The sequence below is a fragment of the Siniperca chuatsi genome, linkage group LG19, assembly GCF_020085105.1.
Source record: "Siniperca chuatsi isolate FFG_IHB_CAS linkage group LG19, ASM2008510v1, whole genome shotgun sequence".
In the NCBI taxonomy this organism is placed as follows: Eukaryota; Metazoa; Chordata; class Actinopteri; order Centrarchiformes; family Sinipercidae; genus Siniperca; species Siniperca chuatsi.
In genome coordinates, this window is record NC_058060.1 from 7,114,738 (window position 1) to 7,131,462 (window position 16,725).

Sequence of the window (16,725 nt, forward strand, 5' to 3'; positions counted from 1 at the left end):
ACTATATCAAGGTTCAAGGTACATTTATATAATGACATCTTACACGTTGGAGTAATGGGAAGAAAGTTTCAAGCCATTGCTGTGGAGCTGTTTCTTCTTTGTGAGTCTTAGCTGCCCTCTCACTGCCCATAGGACCCACAGGGCACAACTGCTGCCCATAATCTCCTGTGGCTATAATTTAGGCCTGACCGTGGTGTGGACAACAATAGGATTCTCCTGCAGGGCATACTTTGCTATTGTTACAGTAAGCAATCTCAGAAATGTCACGTGTGGTGGTCTTGTATTTGTACTGGAGGCATAAAGAGAAGGCTAAATTGAATAACCTTAGAAGATTAGAACAAGAGACTCCACTCTGGCGACGTGTTTGGAACCTCAGAGAAAGACTCTGTGCTTGCATCTTCCAACATCCTATTTGCATCCACACACCTCTGATCAGAACCTACAACTCTTCTCTGTCCTGTGACCACTGAAGAATCAATGTGTCCCGAGAGAGTAAGACTTGCATTCGTCAAATAGTTCCTGTGGGAATGGAGAAAAGTGCTGTTATAACTTGCAGGAAAAAAGTGGGACTTCTACAGTGGCTACTATATACTACTGTGTACTTCTGTGTAGCTAAAGGCCTTTTCACACCAAATTTATGCTCCGTAATTTGTCATTTTTATGCATATTAACCTTTCACACCTAGTCAGCTGCATATATTGTCAAATAAGATTTGCAGCAGAAAGAAGTGAAACCTGTGAACAGACTTTACTCTTTGAACTCCACAGCCTTCATGTAGCTCTGTTCTTGTTATATATATATATATATATATATATATATATATATATTTTTTTTTTATTGCTGCTGCCATTTATCATCAAGGTTGGACAACATTTTAGGCTAAAGTTATAGCTCAAGAAAGAAGCATGTGCAACAGCACCGCCATACTTCCCAGGTTTTTGAAAACCTTTCGCCATATTTCCACTTCTGAAACTGCTTGAAAATTATTTTTTGTTTTTGATACATCACACAATTGGCTGCTATGTAAATGAATCTTTTTTTTTTTACTGATCATTAAGGTTTTTAACACAAGAACAACATAAAAATACAACTGGCTCTGAATAAAAATAGATTTCAGTGTTCCAGCACAGCAGCTCCTTACTCCGTAACACCACATACACACATAAATCTGCTGACATGGCATTGACGTGTCAAAATTTAGCACTTAGTGTGAAATGGCCCTAATAGTCCTAAAAAAACTCATGTTACTCCGTCCTTTGTGGAGGTGAAGTTACTCTGTTTTTGTGATCCTCTAATTTGACAGTAAATTTTAAGGTTCTGCATTTACCTCTGGTCCCTTGACAATTATCATCCTGTACATCTTTAAAGGGAAACTGACCCTAATGAACAGTTAGATCATACATCAAGGAAATGGCCAGCGGGTCAGATGCTCACGGTGAAGTCACAGCCATTCCACTAACCAATAAAAAACCCTCTAATTGTTCAGGGTCCTCATTCACTGCCGCACCAAATTGATTTGGATGTGCCCTTTTAACTCGCAATTTCATATAATCAGCCTGAAATTCTCAAACTTGACATCAAAACAAAGCGCCTGTACAATATCTAATTTCCTTTCCGTCTCTCCTTACTTTGCTCTATTTTATTTTCTCGTTCACTTTTTCTATGTCTGCCTTTGTCTCATTCTTAGTTCTGGACATTGTGGGGACTGGGCTGTAGTTAGCATGCAGGCCCCTTTCCTTGTGACTCATCCATTAAGTTAATTGTGGTTAGTTGAGTGGATTGTGTTCAGTAGCTCTGATTAATTGCTATCATTTCTCAGAGCGTGACTTCATGCCACATTTCAGTGAAACTGTAAAAACTCTATCTTCCAGGACAACCTCCCTCTTCTTCTTCCCCCTCTTTCTGTTGTACTCCCTGCTCTCCCTCTGCTCTCTCAATCCAGCTGATTTATTAGCTCAAGTGTCGGGACAATGAAATAATTGGGTTCGGAGAGCGGCATAAACATGTGTGCGCATACAGAAACAACAGCTCAGCCATGTCTTTTTATTGAAAGAATGTGCTATTTTGGATAAAGTTTCAGAACAGTTTTGGTGGGGGTCCAAATTTGAGCGTTCAGGGGGTTACGTCAGGGCTGAGTATGTGGCGGTGTCGCTGATATACTGGTTAAGTTTGCTCCGGTGATAAAGGGCTTGAGTGCAGACTGACTAATAGGAGAACTGAATGCACTGGTGTTACACAACTCATGTCCTCCAGCCAAAACTGACAAAGATCCAGGAGCTTGGAGGATCGAGAGAGGCCTAAAACATGGGCTACAAAAGTGTCCACCTTAAAAAGATATATAGTGTTACAGCTTTCATTTTTATTAATGAAACCTTTAATCACCAATATCTCTGGATTTAAGTGTCATTTTCTTGATACTAGTGCTAGTTGCAATCGTCACTGTATCAATTACTGGCTAAAAAACTTCTTAACTGACGTTTCTTTGCCGTGGAGGAGCCACAGCGTCATCCCAAAGCATTCTGGAAAATCCAAATCCTCACGAAGTTCGAACGCCCACAGAAGGGTACACCACAGCTGCTCCGGGTGACTATCGCTATGATGTGAGAACATTAGAGGCTGACAAGCCTGCTGTGGCCGGCTCTGTTCCCCTCATTTGGATGTTCTCGAAGCCCTGTGACGCAGATGTAAATAGCAGACTCGCCGTGCATGCCCCGCTGTTTTCGTGTTCGTTTTATACATCACTTGTCGGCTCGCTCAATGCCACTCAGTCGGTGCCAGCTCTCATCGCTGTCGGAGTACCGTTCATTCACTTCTCCCATTCAGTTCATCTTTAGTCGTCCTTCTACTAGCACGCCATCTTTCTCTTTCTCAGAGTCTCTCTTGCTTCCACACTCTTTCATCTGGTTTTGCTATCAGGCCCATTTCTGTGGTCATTCTTGGTTATTTAATTTTTTTGTAACACATTTTGTTTAAGGCATTAGTCCTTTTAAGCTGTTGCAACTTAATTATAATGCATTTCACTGTCCTTCAAGTAAGGAGTTACCCCTTCTCCCTTCTCTGCCGTGTCTATATGGACACCTGTTGTTCAGGAGTATAGATTTTTGTGCACCTTTTCACATTCCTGTTGTGCATTTGTGCAAATTTGTCATTACTGGTGCAAAATTGACACTATCCATTCTTTCTCCCACAATTCTTCCATCCCAGGTTGTTAGGCATCATTAGCAGCCATAAAACCCCTGCTGCCAGGAATGTGACAGGATCCATGTCAGGCTCTATCACTCTCCTTCCTCTCCTCTTCCCTTTTTCTCTCTGCTCTGTGTTATTGCACACACAGGATTGGTTTTCCCATTATGACTGGGTGTCACTGGGTGCAACTCAATGGAAACTGTAGACTGCAGGGTCCGTGCCATCCAGATGGCAATGTCAACCTACATAGCATCCTGCCTGGCACCAGCTGGCACCAATCAATACAGCTATACCACTACTGGGCCCGCCACCCAGCCGCCCCAGCCACTGGATACCAGTGGATTGGCTGGACTTCTCATTATAGACCCACAACTTCAGAGCTATAGTAGTTGCTGCACATACAAATGTAGATGACATGTCCAACATTATTATTGTAAAAGCTCCAACTGCATGATTGATGTCGGTGGATTTTCTTTACTTAATAAGGGAGTTGATAATTGCGACGAGACAGGAAAGTCTTGTGATCGATTCGGTTTGTGACGAAGTTAGTTTTCCATGAATGGCAGTCGCTGGAATGAGCTATTGGCAATTTGACATGCCATGCTTTTCTCATCTGCGGCAGGCGGGCCTCCTCTCCTCTCTGACACAAGTAGGACGGTCGGATCGTGGCTCCTCTGATTCCATTTGTCTGGAAGCCTTCACAAACACATTCATTCAGATAGTTGCAGTCCTTCTCAACTGAGTCTAAATACCATCCACATTATTACATGTTTAAACTGTGCTGGTGTGAATGTATACAAACGCAGGTTTACACAATGAATACAGTTTCAGTATTGCTGGAAACCTTGGAAAGAAGTTCTCGATTGAGACAGTTATCAAAGGCTAGATGTGTTTTTGTTTTTTAAAAGGGACTTTTCTATTGTCTGTTTACATCAGAATGTGGAAAGCAAGGAGAAAGTAATGACACTGGCTGGGAATTAATGGAGCAGCTAATGAGATTAGAGCAGACAGCACACATGCTAGTGTTTTACATATAAACCCATGTGCTTTAAAAGCAATACATCTTTCACTTGATGGATTAGGCCGCAGTGTCTTGGGAGCACTGCAAAGGAAGATGGAGCACCATGTTCTAAAACATGAGGACAAGTGGCGAGCGGTGCTGGGGTTTACTGGCTCACAGTGTCGTGTGAGTGTGTGTGTGTATACAGCACCAGGTTCAACTGCCCACCATTTGTCCTGCTATAGTATTTGTATTATTTTATGGATTATTGTGTTTTTATCTGAAAGTTTTGTCTGTGTGCACATGCATGTGTACTTGACTGGGTTTTGTGTGTAGAGTGTGTGTGCACCTACAGTACACGTGTTGATTGTGCGTGCATGTGCAGTTTTTTCTGTTTGGGTTTTTTTTTTTTTCTCTTTTGCGTAGCCTGTGTATGTTTATGTGTATGTGTGTAATAATGTTTATGTACTGTTAGCTTTCACCATGTGCGTGTTTGTGCATGTTTGTTTTTATGGATCTCATGTGTGAGCACACATGCAGTATGTGTGTTTGCCCATGTGTGCACATACAAGTTATACAGTAATACAGATTGCATTTTATTACAGTGCATTGTAGTGTATTAAAATGCAAACTGTTTAAAGGGTCCCAGCTCCCTTAATGAATTTTATATAATATAACTAAAAACTATATATACTTTACTCTGTATATCCCATAATGACTGCATTTCATTTCTTAAAGCACATATTGTAAAGTAGCTTACATAGATAGATAGTATGTCCTGTAAATGAAGGTGAATGACAACTGGAGCTGATAGGATCGATCCAGAATTTGCATATGATGTTGACTTTGCACAAAATATTAGAAATTAAGTCTAGTTAACTTTTGCAACGTTCATTGTTTCTTACATAAGACCCTAAGTGTTAGTAATATACACTGAACAAAAATATAAATGCAACGCTTCTTGTTTTCGCTCCCATTTTTCAGGAGTTGAAATTAAGGATCTAATCTAATCTTATTTCTCTCAAATTTTGTTCACAAATTTGTTTAAATCTGTGTTAGGGAGCACTTCTCCGTTGCCAAGATAATCCATCCACTTTGACAGGTGTGGCATATCAAGAGGCTGATTAAACAGCATGATTATTACACAGGTGTGTTTTAGGCGGGTCACAATAAAAGGCCACTCTAAAATGTGCAGTTTTATTGGCATGCTGACTGCAGGAAAGCCCACCAGAGCTGTTGCCTGTGAATTAAATGTTCATTTCACTACCATAAGCAGTCTCCAGTGTTGTTTCCGCAAATTTGGCAGTACAACCAACAGGCCTCACAACCGCAGGCCACGTGTAACCACCACACCCGGCTTCTTCACCTGCCACCTGTCCCGGACGCCCCTTTTATTGTGACCAACCCGAAGCATACCTGTGTAATAACCATGCTGTTTAATCACAACCAAAGATTTTCTGCACAAACTGTCAGAAACCATCTCAGGGAAGCTCATCTGCGTGCTCGTCGTCTTCACCAGGGTCTTGACCTGACGGCAGTTTGTCGTCGTAACCAACTTGAGTAGGTACGACAGCGTGTCACGTCACAGCCATTGAAGAGGAGTGGACATTCTACAGGCCTCAATCAACAACCTGATCAAGTCTATGCGAAGGAGATGTCGTACTGCATGAGGCAAATGGTGGTCTCACCAGATACTGACTGGTTTTCTGATCCATGACCCCCCCCCAATCAGACTCAGGAAGATGGATTATCTTGGCAAAGGAGAAGTGCTCACTAACATGGATTTAAACAAATTTGTGAACAAAATGTGAGAGAAAGCTTTTTGTGTGCATAGAAAAAGTCTTGGATCTTTTATTTTAACTCATGAACAATGGGAGCGAAAACAAAAGTGTTGCGTTTTATATTTTTGTTCAGTGTAAATCCTTGCCTGCAGACTTGTTCACTATACAGTAATTGGTAGAAATCAGTAAAAATGTGCAGGCCTACTGTATAAGTCACATTTAGAAATGTCCATATTGATTTTTGACCTTTTTATTCATTTTGCTGAGAGAGAGGCTCTCTTTTCACACAGTTACACCTATTGGGTACAGGACCGCCTCTCTAACCTTTAGGCTACTGACCAATTGCTAGCTATAGAGCCAGATTGTGTCATAACCTCAAACACAGAGTAGAAAGACGAATTGACTTGAAAGACAATTAATGCTAATCCAGCAAATTAAATACCTTACAAATCTAGGTACTTCATCACATTGATGCAAAAATCATTAAAAGATTACCGTATTTCATAAAGCAGACCTGGGAAAGCCCCTGTGTTTGTTCGTATGTTTGTGCTTGTACAACACTCAGTCCAGCGGCTGTTACACCACCCTTGCAGCCTGTTGAGTTGCGAATGTGAAAACACGCACTGCTTCCAAAGCCACATCTGAGGCATTCCCAGATCCTAATCTCACGGCCCTCTCAAATAAAACATCTTCCTCCCATCATGTGTAATCATAAACGTGGACACACATCCCGGCACTCTCTCTCTCTCTCTCTTTCACTCTTTTCCGTTCTGCGTCCCGACAGCCAGAGAGCTCAGAGGCTGAATGTGGGCATTGTTGCCCGTTGGGCCGGGTGCTCCTCGGCGGCCCTGCTTCCCAGTCCACTTTGGAAATGAGAAGTGACATGTGAAAGTGCTGTTTTCTTTACTCGGGAAAACGACAGGGAAAACACTAAACAATCCCAGAGCAGAGATAGACCTCTCTCTGTGACACAACTGTCTCTTTGTATGCACATACAAGGGCTCTCAGACAAAACACACACACATACAGTACATAATGACTAAATATCTGGCACTGTCCAGCTTATAGCAAAGAGACAGCGATTCCACTCAGTCTACATGGTGATTCACGCATGCAGTATGGAAATAAATACACACATTTGGTGAGATAGCCACACATTTACACATAGATTCACACACCCAAATTCACCGTCACCTGTCTGAAGTACTGAGGTGGGCTGCTAAGTGTGTTTTCATAGCAACTGGGTAATGACTTGTGCTAACATTAAGGTTTAAAGAGGAGGAAAAGGAAAGAGGGGGTGGAGGAAGACAAATGAAGGTAAGCTGTTCCGTCACAGGGCCCTCTGCATTACATTACCTGGCAGCTTCTCCTGGAATCTCTCCTGCTCACCATAATTATCATAATAATGACCCACAATTTTCCTTATTCTTGTTAATTATGACTGGGAGGTCAAGACCGGGGTTAAGGAAATAAAAAGGGAAACCAGAGCCTGGTTTAGTGCGAGAGGGAGACTAGGAATGAGGGAGGAAGGGTAGGGTGGGGGGAGTAGCTTTTATTAGTTGCAATCACAAGTGATTTAATAAAACAGGTGGAAAGGCATGCAACAGGTCACCCAGAGGGGATTGGCCTGCAGCGGCAGCCCTGTTGCATCAACAAAAAAATCATTTGACATAAAACCTCAAGTGCCTTTCACTGCTCTATGGCTTCTGTCTTTTTTTCTCCCTCTTTGCAACAATAATGTCGATCTTCATCTGAGCTCCTGCTAATTCTTTACAGCGCTGTATTAATCTTTATTGTTGACCATAACACTAAATGGATTTTCTGATCATGACCAAATACACTAATATTACATGATTTCATGATTTTACTCTTTCTGAGCAGCACTGAAGTCTGTGGCTTTTGAGGAAGTATGTAAGAACTCGTAAATATGCTGGACACAGTGTGTGAAACGGTCATGTGTGTTATGTGTGGGGGCTCTATGCCATCTCAGTGAGGTAAGATGAAATGACACACTCCAACACCAGATATGATTGGAAGTAATTGTAATTTAATGTCCTGGAGGCCCATTCCCACTTTGTATTTGGTTTTTCCACGGTTGACATCTGGTGTGAAGAACGCCAGCATGTGTTTCCACTACACTTGTATTTATACCTCTAAACATAGCAGTCAACACAGCAGTCGGCAGGAGTTTATTGTCGTTGTTACACTTTTGCCGTTAAGTGACATCATGTCAAAACACGTCGGCCTCTCTGCCCGAGCCACTCGCGTTTGTTTTCCCTTGTCGCTCTCAATTTGGAGGGAGAAATAATGTTTGTCAAATGCTACAGCGTTCGGTTCGGTTCACGGGGTGATGTTTTGAGTGGTCGTTACGGGCCGAGGGCTGTGTGTTTGAAATGGAGCACCATGCTTGTTTTCCCTGGCGGGTTAGGAATTGTGGAGTGGCTTTAGTTGTGGCCATGGCTAAGGTAAAGAAATCCTAGGATCCTTCTTTTCCACTGTGGCACTTACCAGACAGTCCACACATAGCCTGCACTAGACCCCGAAACGTGTGATGAGCCAGACCAAGACAACTAGCCAGCCCTCTCGTCATCCATACAACCAGAGTACAAGCCAGCCAGCTTCCATCATGTCATCCAGCCATCCAACCACTCCATCAGCCAGAGGGCACTGTAATTGCCCCATAAAGACTTAGCTTGCCAGAAACTCATTGTGGCCATTCCCAGCCAAGCTAACGTGATGAGACATCCAACATTCAGCTTGTCTTACTCCTCTTATCTGCTGAAGTTTCATGGCACTACTGTGTGCTGACAGTTCCCTGGACAATCTTGCCTCCATTCCATTCCCTCTAATAAACACACACTCTCATACATGAGGGGATCCAAATTTCAGTCCCTATTCTCCCTTTTTTCTGCACTGTATGAGGTGTGAGCCATTTGTCATCACATACTTAATGTGGCTGCCATGTCAGCATGTGTGCTCCAGTGCATGCGCTGGGAGGGGTGATGGCTTGATATGGACAAGCGTCGCTCCAGTTCTCCTCATCACACAGCAGAGACTAAGCCGTTGCATTTTGGCCAGCCCAACAATAACAATCAGAGGCATTTATGTGTTAGAAATGGAGGAGTAAAGCTGGGAGCAGCAGCTGCATATGGAGCTGATCACGTTAGGAGTGGAGGCTTCGGATCGCCTTACTGATGACTAATTGACCACAGCTAGAAGGCCGTCCTCAGTCCATGATGACCCCCCTCTCATCTCTATTTTTGACTGTGTATTTCTGTGCCCTTCAACGTTTAATTTCTGGAGAGACTTCTAAAGGGCAAACTGTAGCAATGGTTGACAACAGGAAGAGAAAATCAGTACCTAACAACATAAAAACATTTTTTTCACCATCTTGTGTGCACACCATGCTATCTTTTTCCATGCATATAGCGCAGTTGAGCCACTTGATGGTTAAGTGGCGCCTTGTCTCTAATTGCTAACATAGCGTAGCCCATTCATCAGGCTTAGTGACTGTCCAGCATCAATCATCCAGTCTTTTGAGGTTTCTCTTAGGCCTGTTTGGCCTGACTTCAGGTAGAAGCCCACAGATACGCTCTCATAGAAACACACACGCAGACACGCTTGCATGCACACAAAAACACACCTACACATGCTGTCACTCATGCGTGCATGTGCTTTGACAGACATAGACATTCCCCTTCTGACTTCCTGCACTGTTTCCATGCACAAGAAAAAGTCTGAAATGGCTTCCATGTGCCAGTAGGCGTTGAAGGCCCGGTGTAAACCTAGCCATCAGTTTGTGCTAATGCTTAGCTGCTACACCAGGAAGCCCATCTTGGTGCTTGAGGGTCTTTACCTACTGTGTTTCTTCCTTGTGTATGCCCCCCCACACACATCATGCATTATTTAGGTTCTAGCTTGACTGTTTATGTATTTGTTTAACAGAGCAGGGACTCCTCATTAGTGGCCATGCATGGCTGGATGCTGATGATAGCACCCATAGGGTATCAAGGCACAGGGGGAGGTGATGCTAAGTTCAGGAGGTTGAATTTGCCCCCCTCGTTCCAGCTCCTTCTCAGTGCTTCCAATGCATTCGTCAGGCCGCCAGGAGAGGCTGATGTACCCCTGGAGGATTGAGAGAATGAAGGCTGACTGTAGATTGTAACGAGGTGGAGGGGGAAGTGTGGCGCACTCAAAATAATCAAGGATCGGGAAAAATGGGGTCTGACAGAACTTGGGAATGGCGAAAGAAAAACGTGAATATGTGAGGTGTTGTTGATTATTCCAACAGTTTGTGGTAGTTTGAGCAATAGTCCTTTCCTCGGCTACTTGTTTTATGCCGTCTAATGAGGTCTAGAGTGCCTTCACTGAGGTGAACTGACCTGTGTTTTTTCTCACAACTGTTTGCTTTTATAATGAGCAAGGACCTTTCTTTCCCATTCTGCCTCTACTTTTTGTCTTGCTCTTTTGTTTTCCACCTCAGGCTGGTCTTATGCCTCTGCAAAGACAAACCTAAATGCCTCTGTGAACCTACACAGCCAAAGTTGTTATAGGTAACCATAGGTCACAAAGGCTCACAGGGGAGCCGACGCACACATCTCCTAAATCTCAACAACATGTCGTGCAGATCTGCACGTCAAGCTGATTAGCTGATTTAACTCCTGCCGGGAGGCAGGTTTGAAACAGAGAAGAAAAAAATATTATACAAGTTTTATGTACGTATAAAATACAAGCCATGCAAACCCCTGTGCGGATTCACCTATGTGCAGCCCAGAGAAGCTTGTTTCAGCCTTCAAAAAGCAAAGATGCTGTCTGTGTAAAAAGTACTGCATTACTACAAAAAATGTCATCATTGTGTCATTATGAGGTATTTCATAGATGTATTATCTTTATTCTTTTATGACAAATAAATCTACCAGTGGGGTGAAATAATTTAACTAGTCTGAGATACAGTATTACTGCTTTGATTTTTGGCATGGAAAGCTCAGCATGATGCAGAATTGTTCACGTGTATAGGTTAATAAATATTCTAATAAATGTAAAGGACTTCTTGAGATGGATATTAGTTACAGTACAAATCTCTCCAAACAATGCCAGTATTCTTGTGTTTTCTATCTCTATCCCTTTTTCTTTCTTTGTTGCTCTCAGTCCCTCTCCAATTCTTGCTCACTTTCTATGTTGATCTCTGGTCTATCCCTTTAATTTATATTTTCTTTTTATTCACCCCAACCCCCACTCATTTACCCACTGTCTACCTCCTTCATCTCCCTCCTGACTCCTCTGGTCTTCCACTTGCCCTCCAGTCTGGCTCACTCGCGTTGCCACTGGAGCGTTTTGGCCTCTGTCAGCTTTTCTTATCAGACAGAGCTCATTTGGCTACCGTACCAGGGCTGAGTTCAGACTGGGGCTGAGGCCCCCCCTCCCTTCATAAATCCACACCTCCCTTGCTGCTGGCTTGGCTGGCCTATGTAGGCCCATCACGTTGAAGGGCAGTGGGTCAGATGAGAATCATGAACAAAAAAGGCTTTTATAATGACTGCTGTTTCAAACAACTCCTAGTAGAGAGTCAGTGAGGTGTAAAAGGAAAATGAGCAAGGGCAAATTTGTCCACTGATACCCGAGTTTGTTTCTCTACTGGTGTAAAAACACATAAAGCATGGTGGTTTGAATGGGGATAAAATGGTCTCTTTGCTTCCCAGAGATTTGGGTTCACGACCCACCCGTTCGTGTTTGCATGCTAAATGTGCTGCTCTATAATCACCATTGCCACTTGCAATAAAAGTCATAAGTGGTGTCTCTAAATGGCATCAGGGTTTCAACATGTGATTTAAGCCATATGTGTCAAATCACGATTTATATCTATACACCATATGTGAGCAGATTCCATAGATAGCCATAGACATGTGGTGTAGAATATGTCTGTGGAGTTTGTGCAGAGAGCCTATTGTCGTTACAGACAGTCCAAGGCTGCTTCTCTGCTGTTTAGTTAGCCTTTAGACTGCCACCAGCCACCAGGGACCCCAGGGGACATAATAAAAACATCCATCATACCACTGGCCATCAGCCAGCTCAAAAAAGGAGAGTGAGAAAGAAAAAGTAGAGAAAGTTAATGACCACATGTCTGAATACTCCTGTGAGATTTCCTGCAGACTCCCCATCTCGCACTGTTGTCTGTCACAGTCCGTCTCTTTCCCAGCAGCGCTCTATTCTTTCAGGCACACACACAAAAGGCCTCACTGTCTGTCTGGGGGTCATTGCAACACAGACAGCTGCTTTAAGTCACACTGAGGGGTTTTATGTGACCCTGACACCGGGGTCTGACAGTGCCTTCCCCTTTTACTGACCTGTTCCACTGATTTCTCTCCTACTGCAACCTCTCTGGTTTCTTTAATTAGCCCAATTTTTCTGTTAGGCAACTCTCTGCAGACCCTACCACTGTCTTATCCTGATGTCCTTCCCTGTTTCCATCTCCACACCCCAAAGGCCTTGAGGAAACCATTATCTAGGAGGAAAACCATTAGGTGTGAATAGGTTGTGAAAACAACCAAGATGACATGGTAATGGCATCGGCGAAGTGGCACAAACCAGAGGCTCCTTTGGTCTTTGAGGAGCTGGGTTTTTTGATAACTCCTCCTGTGCTTCCCATCAATGGTAGTAGCCAGAACTACTTTGGGCCAGTCGAAGGAAGGCAAACAGGAAAATGACACAAACCGAAGCGGCGTGTCACATGGCAAGCTGTTGTTGTACTCCAGCGCTCAACCTGGGCGGCAATAGATTAGGACAGCTGAAATGCAGCACGGCTGGTGAGCGCATTGTTTTTTTTTACAACAGAAACAAAAACAATCTTCAGAGATGATGGGAATAGCAGCTAGGAGAAGGGTGGAAGAATAGGTTGCAGTCCCAACAAACTATGTATTGACTAGACGACGCATCTGTCTGGTTCAGGTTGTCAGGACCAAGCGAGGGTGACACCACACATTGGGTTGCAGTTTGCTATCCTATTCCATCCTCCAACCCAGCCAGGCTGGTGCCTCAATGATGTTTGTGGGAGGGCTGTGACAGGTTGGCATCCATTAAGCCTATTGTTTTATTGTAAAGGGAAAAGGCTGTTTGGGTTTACTGGTAAATGCATCACCGCTGAACACTGTCCTTTCAAATATGGAAGTTGAAACACTATCCTCTTCTCCGTGTCTTTCTGGCTGAGCATCAAGCCCATAAAGAACTACAGGAAAGGCTTGAGCAGTTGTGTGTGTTTCTGTGTGTGGGAGTCTACTACCTCGTACCTGCTAGGCCCTCACCCCTCTCTGTCTAGGCCAGCTCTTTCTGTAAAGATATTGATGCATTCTGCCACTACTACTGCAGCGATGGAGTGATTCAGTCTATCAATAACAAACAGTCTACCCATCCTGTTAGATCCAATGTGCAATTGTTGGATGATTTTACTTGGCTTGCTCATGTTCTGTCATTGTTGTTGAAATGTCGTTGTTCTTTTGAAGAAGTGTATGCAAAATTTAGTTTTAAAAATGCAATTTAGTAGACATTTGATGTAAACCCACCTTTCGCCTTTACTGATATTCCATTGGTTTACACATTAAAATAATTAATCCCTAACTGTGTTATGTTTCACCCCAACAACCAGTTTCAAAACCATTTAAGTCATAGCAAAGAAGTAGAAATACCATGTCATTGTGTCTTTTTAAAGGTTTTGTGTCATTAGTGGTTAAGGGTCCAGTGTGTAACATTTAGCAGAAATGGAATATATTATTCATAAGTATGTTTTTATTAGTGTATAATCACCTGAAAATAAGAATTGTTGTGTTTTCATTATCTTAGAATAAGCTGTTTATAGCTACAGAGGAAGCAGGTCCCCTTCCACGGAGGCCACCATATAGCACCGTCATGTTTCTACAGTAGCCCGGAATGGACAAACGAAACACTGGCTCTAGATAGGGCCCTTTGCGTTTTTTTGCAATTTCGCGGCCGCCGTAGTTTCTACACGCTTAGAAGGGGAGGGTGAGGCGAGCGGTATTCTAATGGTTGCAAACTGCGATTTCACCACTAGACTGGCTTGTCTAGATTTCGCCTCTAAATCTAACACACTTTTGTAAGTACTGGCCAGCCGTATTCCATCTTTGTTTTCCTGTCACGTAAGCACAGTCATATGTGAAATGGGGGGTACGAAGATCACAGAAGAAGGTCCACATTGTTTTTAATAAAATGGGTAGTGTGTAAACTGAACCAACTGCTTTTACCTGCACCATGCCATCATTTTGTGTATAAAAATACTTAATACACTTGAAAAGCATCTTTCCCCCTAAATAAGACACCATAGATTTGTTCTATTTGTCGTTTAAAAGACATATCCATTTTTTCCGGAAAGGTGATCATAAATCAGCCATTTTGGTAACAATGAGCATCCTGCATGCAGTTCGCGCCCTTGAATTTCGACAAGATTCCTCTTACTGTCATTTTGAGCTATCATCATTTGACATTTGAACTATGCAACTTTAAGCAGAGTGGAAATACAGTGAAGTTCATCCAATTTTTTATTATTCTCTGTGTTTCCTTTGCAGGGAGCAACTATAAGGCGTGACGAACACACAGGAGCCATCCTTGTGGCCCGGATCATGAGAGGAGGGGCAGCCGACAGAAGCGGTCAGTTCCACCTCTTTTTGTCTCTTGCGTGGGTTTCACCCATGTGTGTATGGGTTTGTGTCTACCAAAACATTCTTATGTGAGTCTGCAGTGTGGAGTCAAATGTAAAAGTGATTTATAATACAACAAGATTACACCCAGTGTGCAACAAAGTAGGGATGTAAATGTACAAGGTTTTTGCTGCTCATTCACACACCAATGGCAATTTGTGTTCAGTGTCTTGCCAAAGGACACTTTGACAGGAGGTGGGGATCGAACCCCCAACCATGTGATCAGTGGAAGACCTGCTCTACCTCTTGAGCCATTGCCATGAATACATGGGGCGCCATGTATTCAGCAGCTAAATCTACCAGTTCTGTGCCATAAATTGTCTTTTTCCACTTTGTAAATATGAACATGAATGACAAGTATACTGAGAAGGTGTACATGTTTTCTTTCTGTTTTGTATTCATTGTGTCCAGTCTGTTTTTCAGCTCTGCCACAGTGAAGCCAAAGGCAAATTTCCACATGTGTCGACAATGAGGTTTTGATTCTTTTCCAATCTCAAATGCCACCACGACGATAAACATTAATCTGGTGTACTGTACACATCCCCAGGCTTTGTGAGCACTGGACTTTTACACAGTAGCTCACTTCTATTAGGGCATTAGAACAATGGAATAGAGAGTGACTGTAGATTGGTTTGTGTGTTAGGACTGATTCATGTAGGAGATGAACTGAAGGAGGTCAATGGAATCCCTGTGGATGACAAGAAACCAGAGGAAATCATTCGTATTCTGGTAAGCGTCATTTATTTGTGTGTGTGACTACATCCTGCCCCGTGTGTGTGTGTGCTGTCCAAGGTTTTCTCCTGTGTTTCAGCTCCACTCCCTTGGCGAAAATAACATTCCTTGTTTGTGATGGCAAAAACCTCCCCTAACTTATCCAGGACCCTGTGCCTCTCATTGCTATGCTGAAAACCAAACACTGGCCTTTCTCTACAAGTCTTTCCTGGCCTTTAGACCACATGCATAGAGCCACATGGTCCCCCAGGATGAGATTGATGCTTAGTAGTCTCTCCAAGCAGGCTCTGCCGCAGGCCTCAAATAAGTTCCATCATGGGCCTGAACTCTGCCAGGGGGGACAACTGGAAAAGAAAGAGAGAGTCTCTTAAACTCTGGAGGCCTTCTCAGACACAAAGTCCTCCGGAGCAGATGATAGCTCTCAACACTCCTCCTTTTACAATAACCCCACCACACACACACACACACACACACACACACACACACACACACACACACACACACACACACACTCTCTCTATCCCTGCCAAGCAGAGTCATCCAATCCTAATAACCCTTCCATTGTTGAAAAATCAAACAGTGCTTTGCTTTATGTGACTTTCATTGGATTAGGTGCTTTGTGAAATATTTGCAGGACAGATGACTGGTGTTTCCACCCCCTCCATTTGTACCTAAACTACTGTCTTGTCTTCCCAATATTCAGGCCCAGTCGCAAGGAGCCATTACCTTTAAAGTTGTCCCCGCCATCAAGGAGGAGGCGCCAACCAAGGAGCCAAAGGTAGGTCTTGTCCTGGCTTAATTGTTATGTTGATTGGGTTACACTCATCGACTTAAAAAGCAGAGAGAGCTTCTGTGCTCCAGCTTGATACCTTTTTGGTGGATGCAGAACATTGTTTTTGTGCCGCAGTGAGGAAATAATATATGTACAAGGAAAGAAGAAAGCTGTAAAATGGTAATGAGAAGAGGATATATACTGTAGTAACCAGGCCCTTTTGTAGGTTAAGAGTTTCACTACCAATAACAAATTTGCAATACCTTACTTTGAGGAATATAAACATGTTTTTCTACAAAACCATCTTTTTCAAATGTTAAAGAGAAACCCTGTTTTATCTTGAACACGCCTCCTTCACATATTCAAATGCATTCAAACCCAGCATCACTACCCCACCCCACTGATTACACGGTTCTGTCAGATTGTTGCTCCTGCATCCCTCTGTCTTTCCCCCAACTGTCTACATCAGACACGTTTTAGCGACACGTGTTAATGCTAGATAATACGTCTCTCAGTCATCCAAAATTCACAGAACCATAGTTGCTAACT

General features: G+C 43.1%; 1 protein-coding gene across 5 annotated transcripts in view; it reads left to right on the top strand.

Moving 5' to 3' along the window:
• Window positions 1-16,725, top strand: part of mpp7a (MAGUK p55 scaffold protein 7a) — a 151,008-nt gene that overhangs the window by 92,771 nt on the left and 41,512 nt on the right. For all 5 annotated transcript variants that reach the window (XM_044175977.1, XM_044175979.1, XM_044175978.1 and 2 more), the window contains 3 exons: window positions 14,541-14,622; window positions 15,316-15,401; window positions 16,108-16,182. In XM_044175977.1, the coding sequence (XP_044031912.1) occupies window positions 14,541-14,622; window positions 15,316-15,401; window positions 16,108-16,182 (243 nt within the window). The remainder of the gene's footprint in view (window positions 1-14,540; window positions 14,623-15,315; window positions 15,402-16,107; window positions 16,183-16,725) is intronic.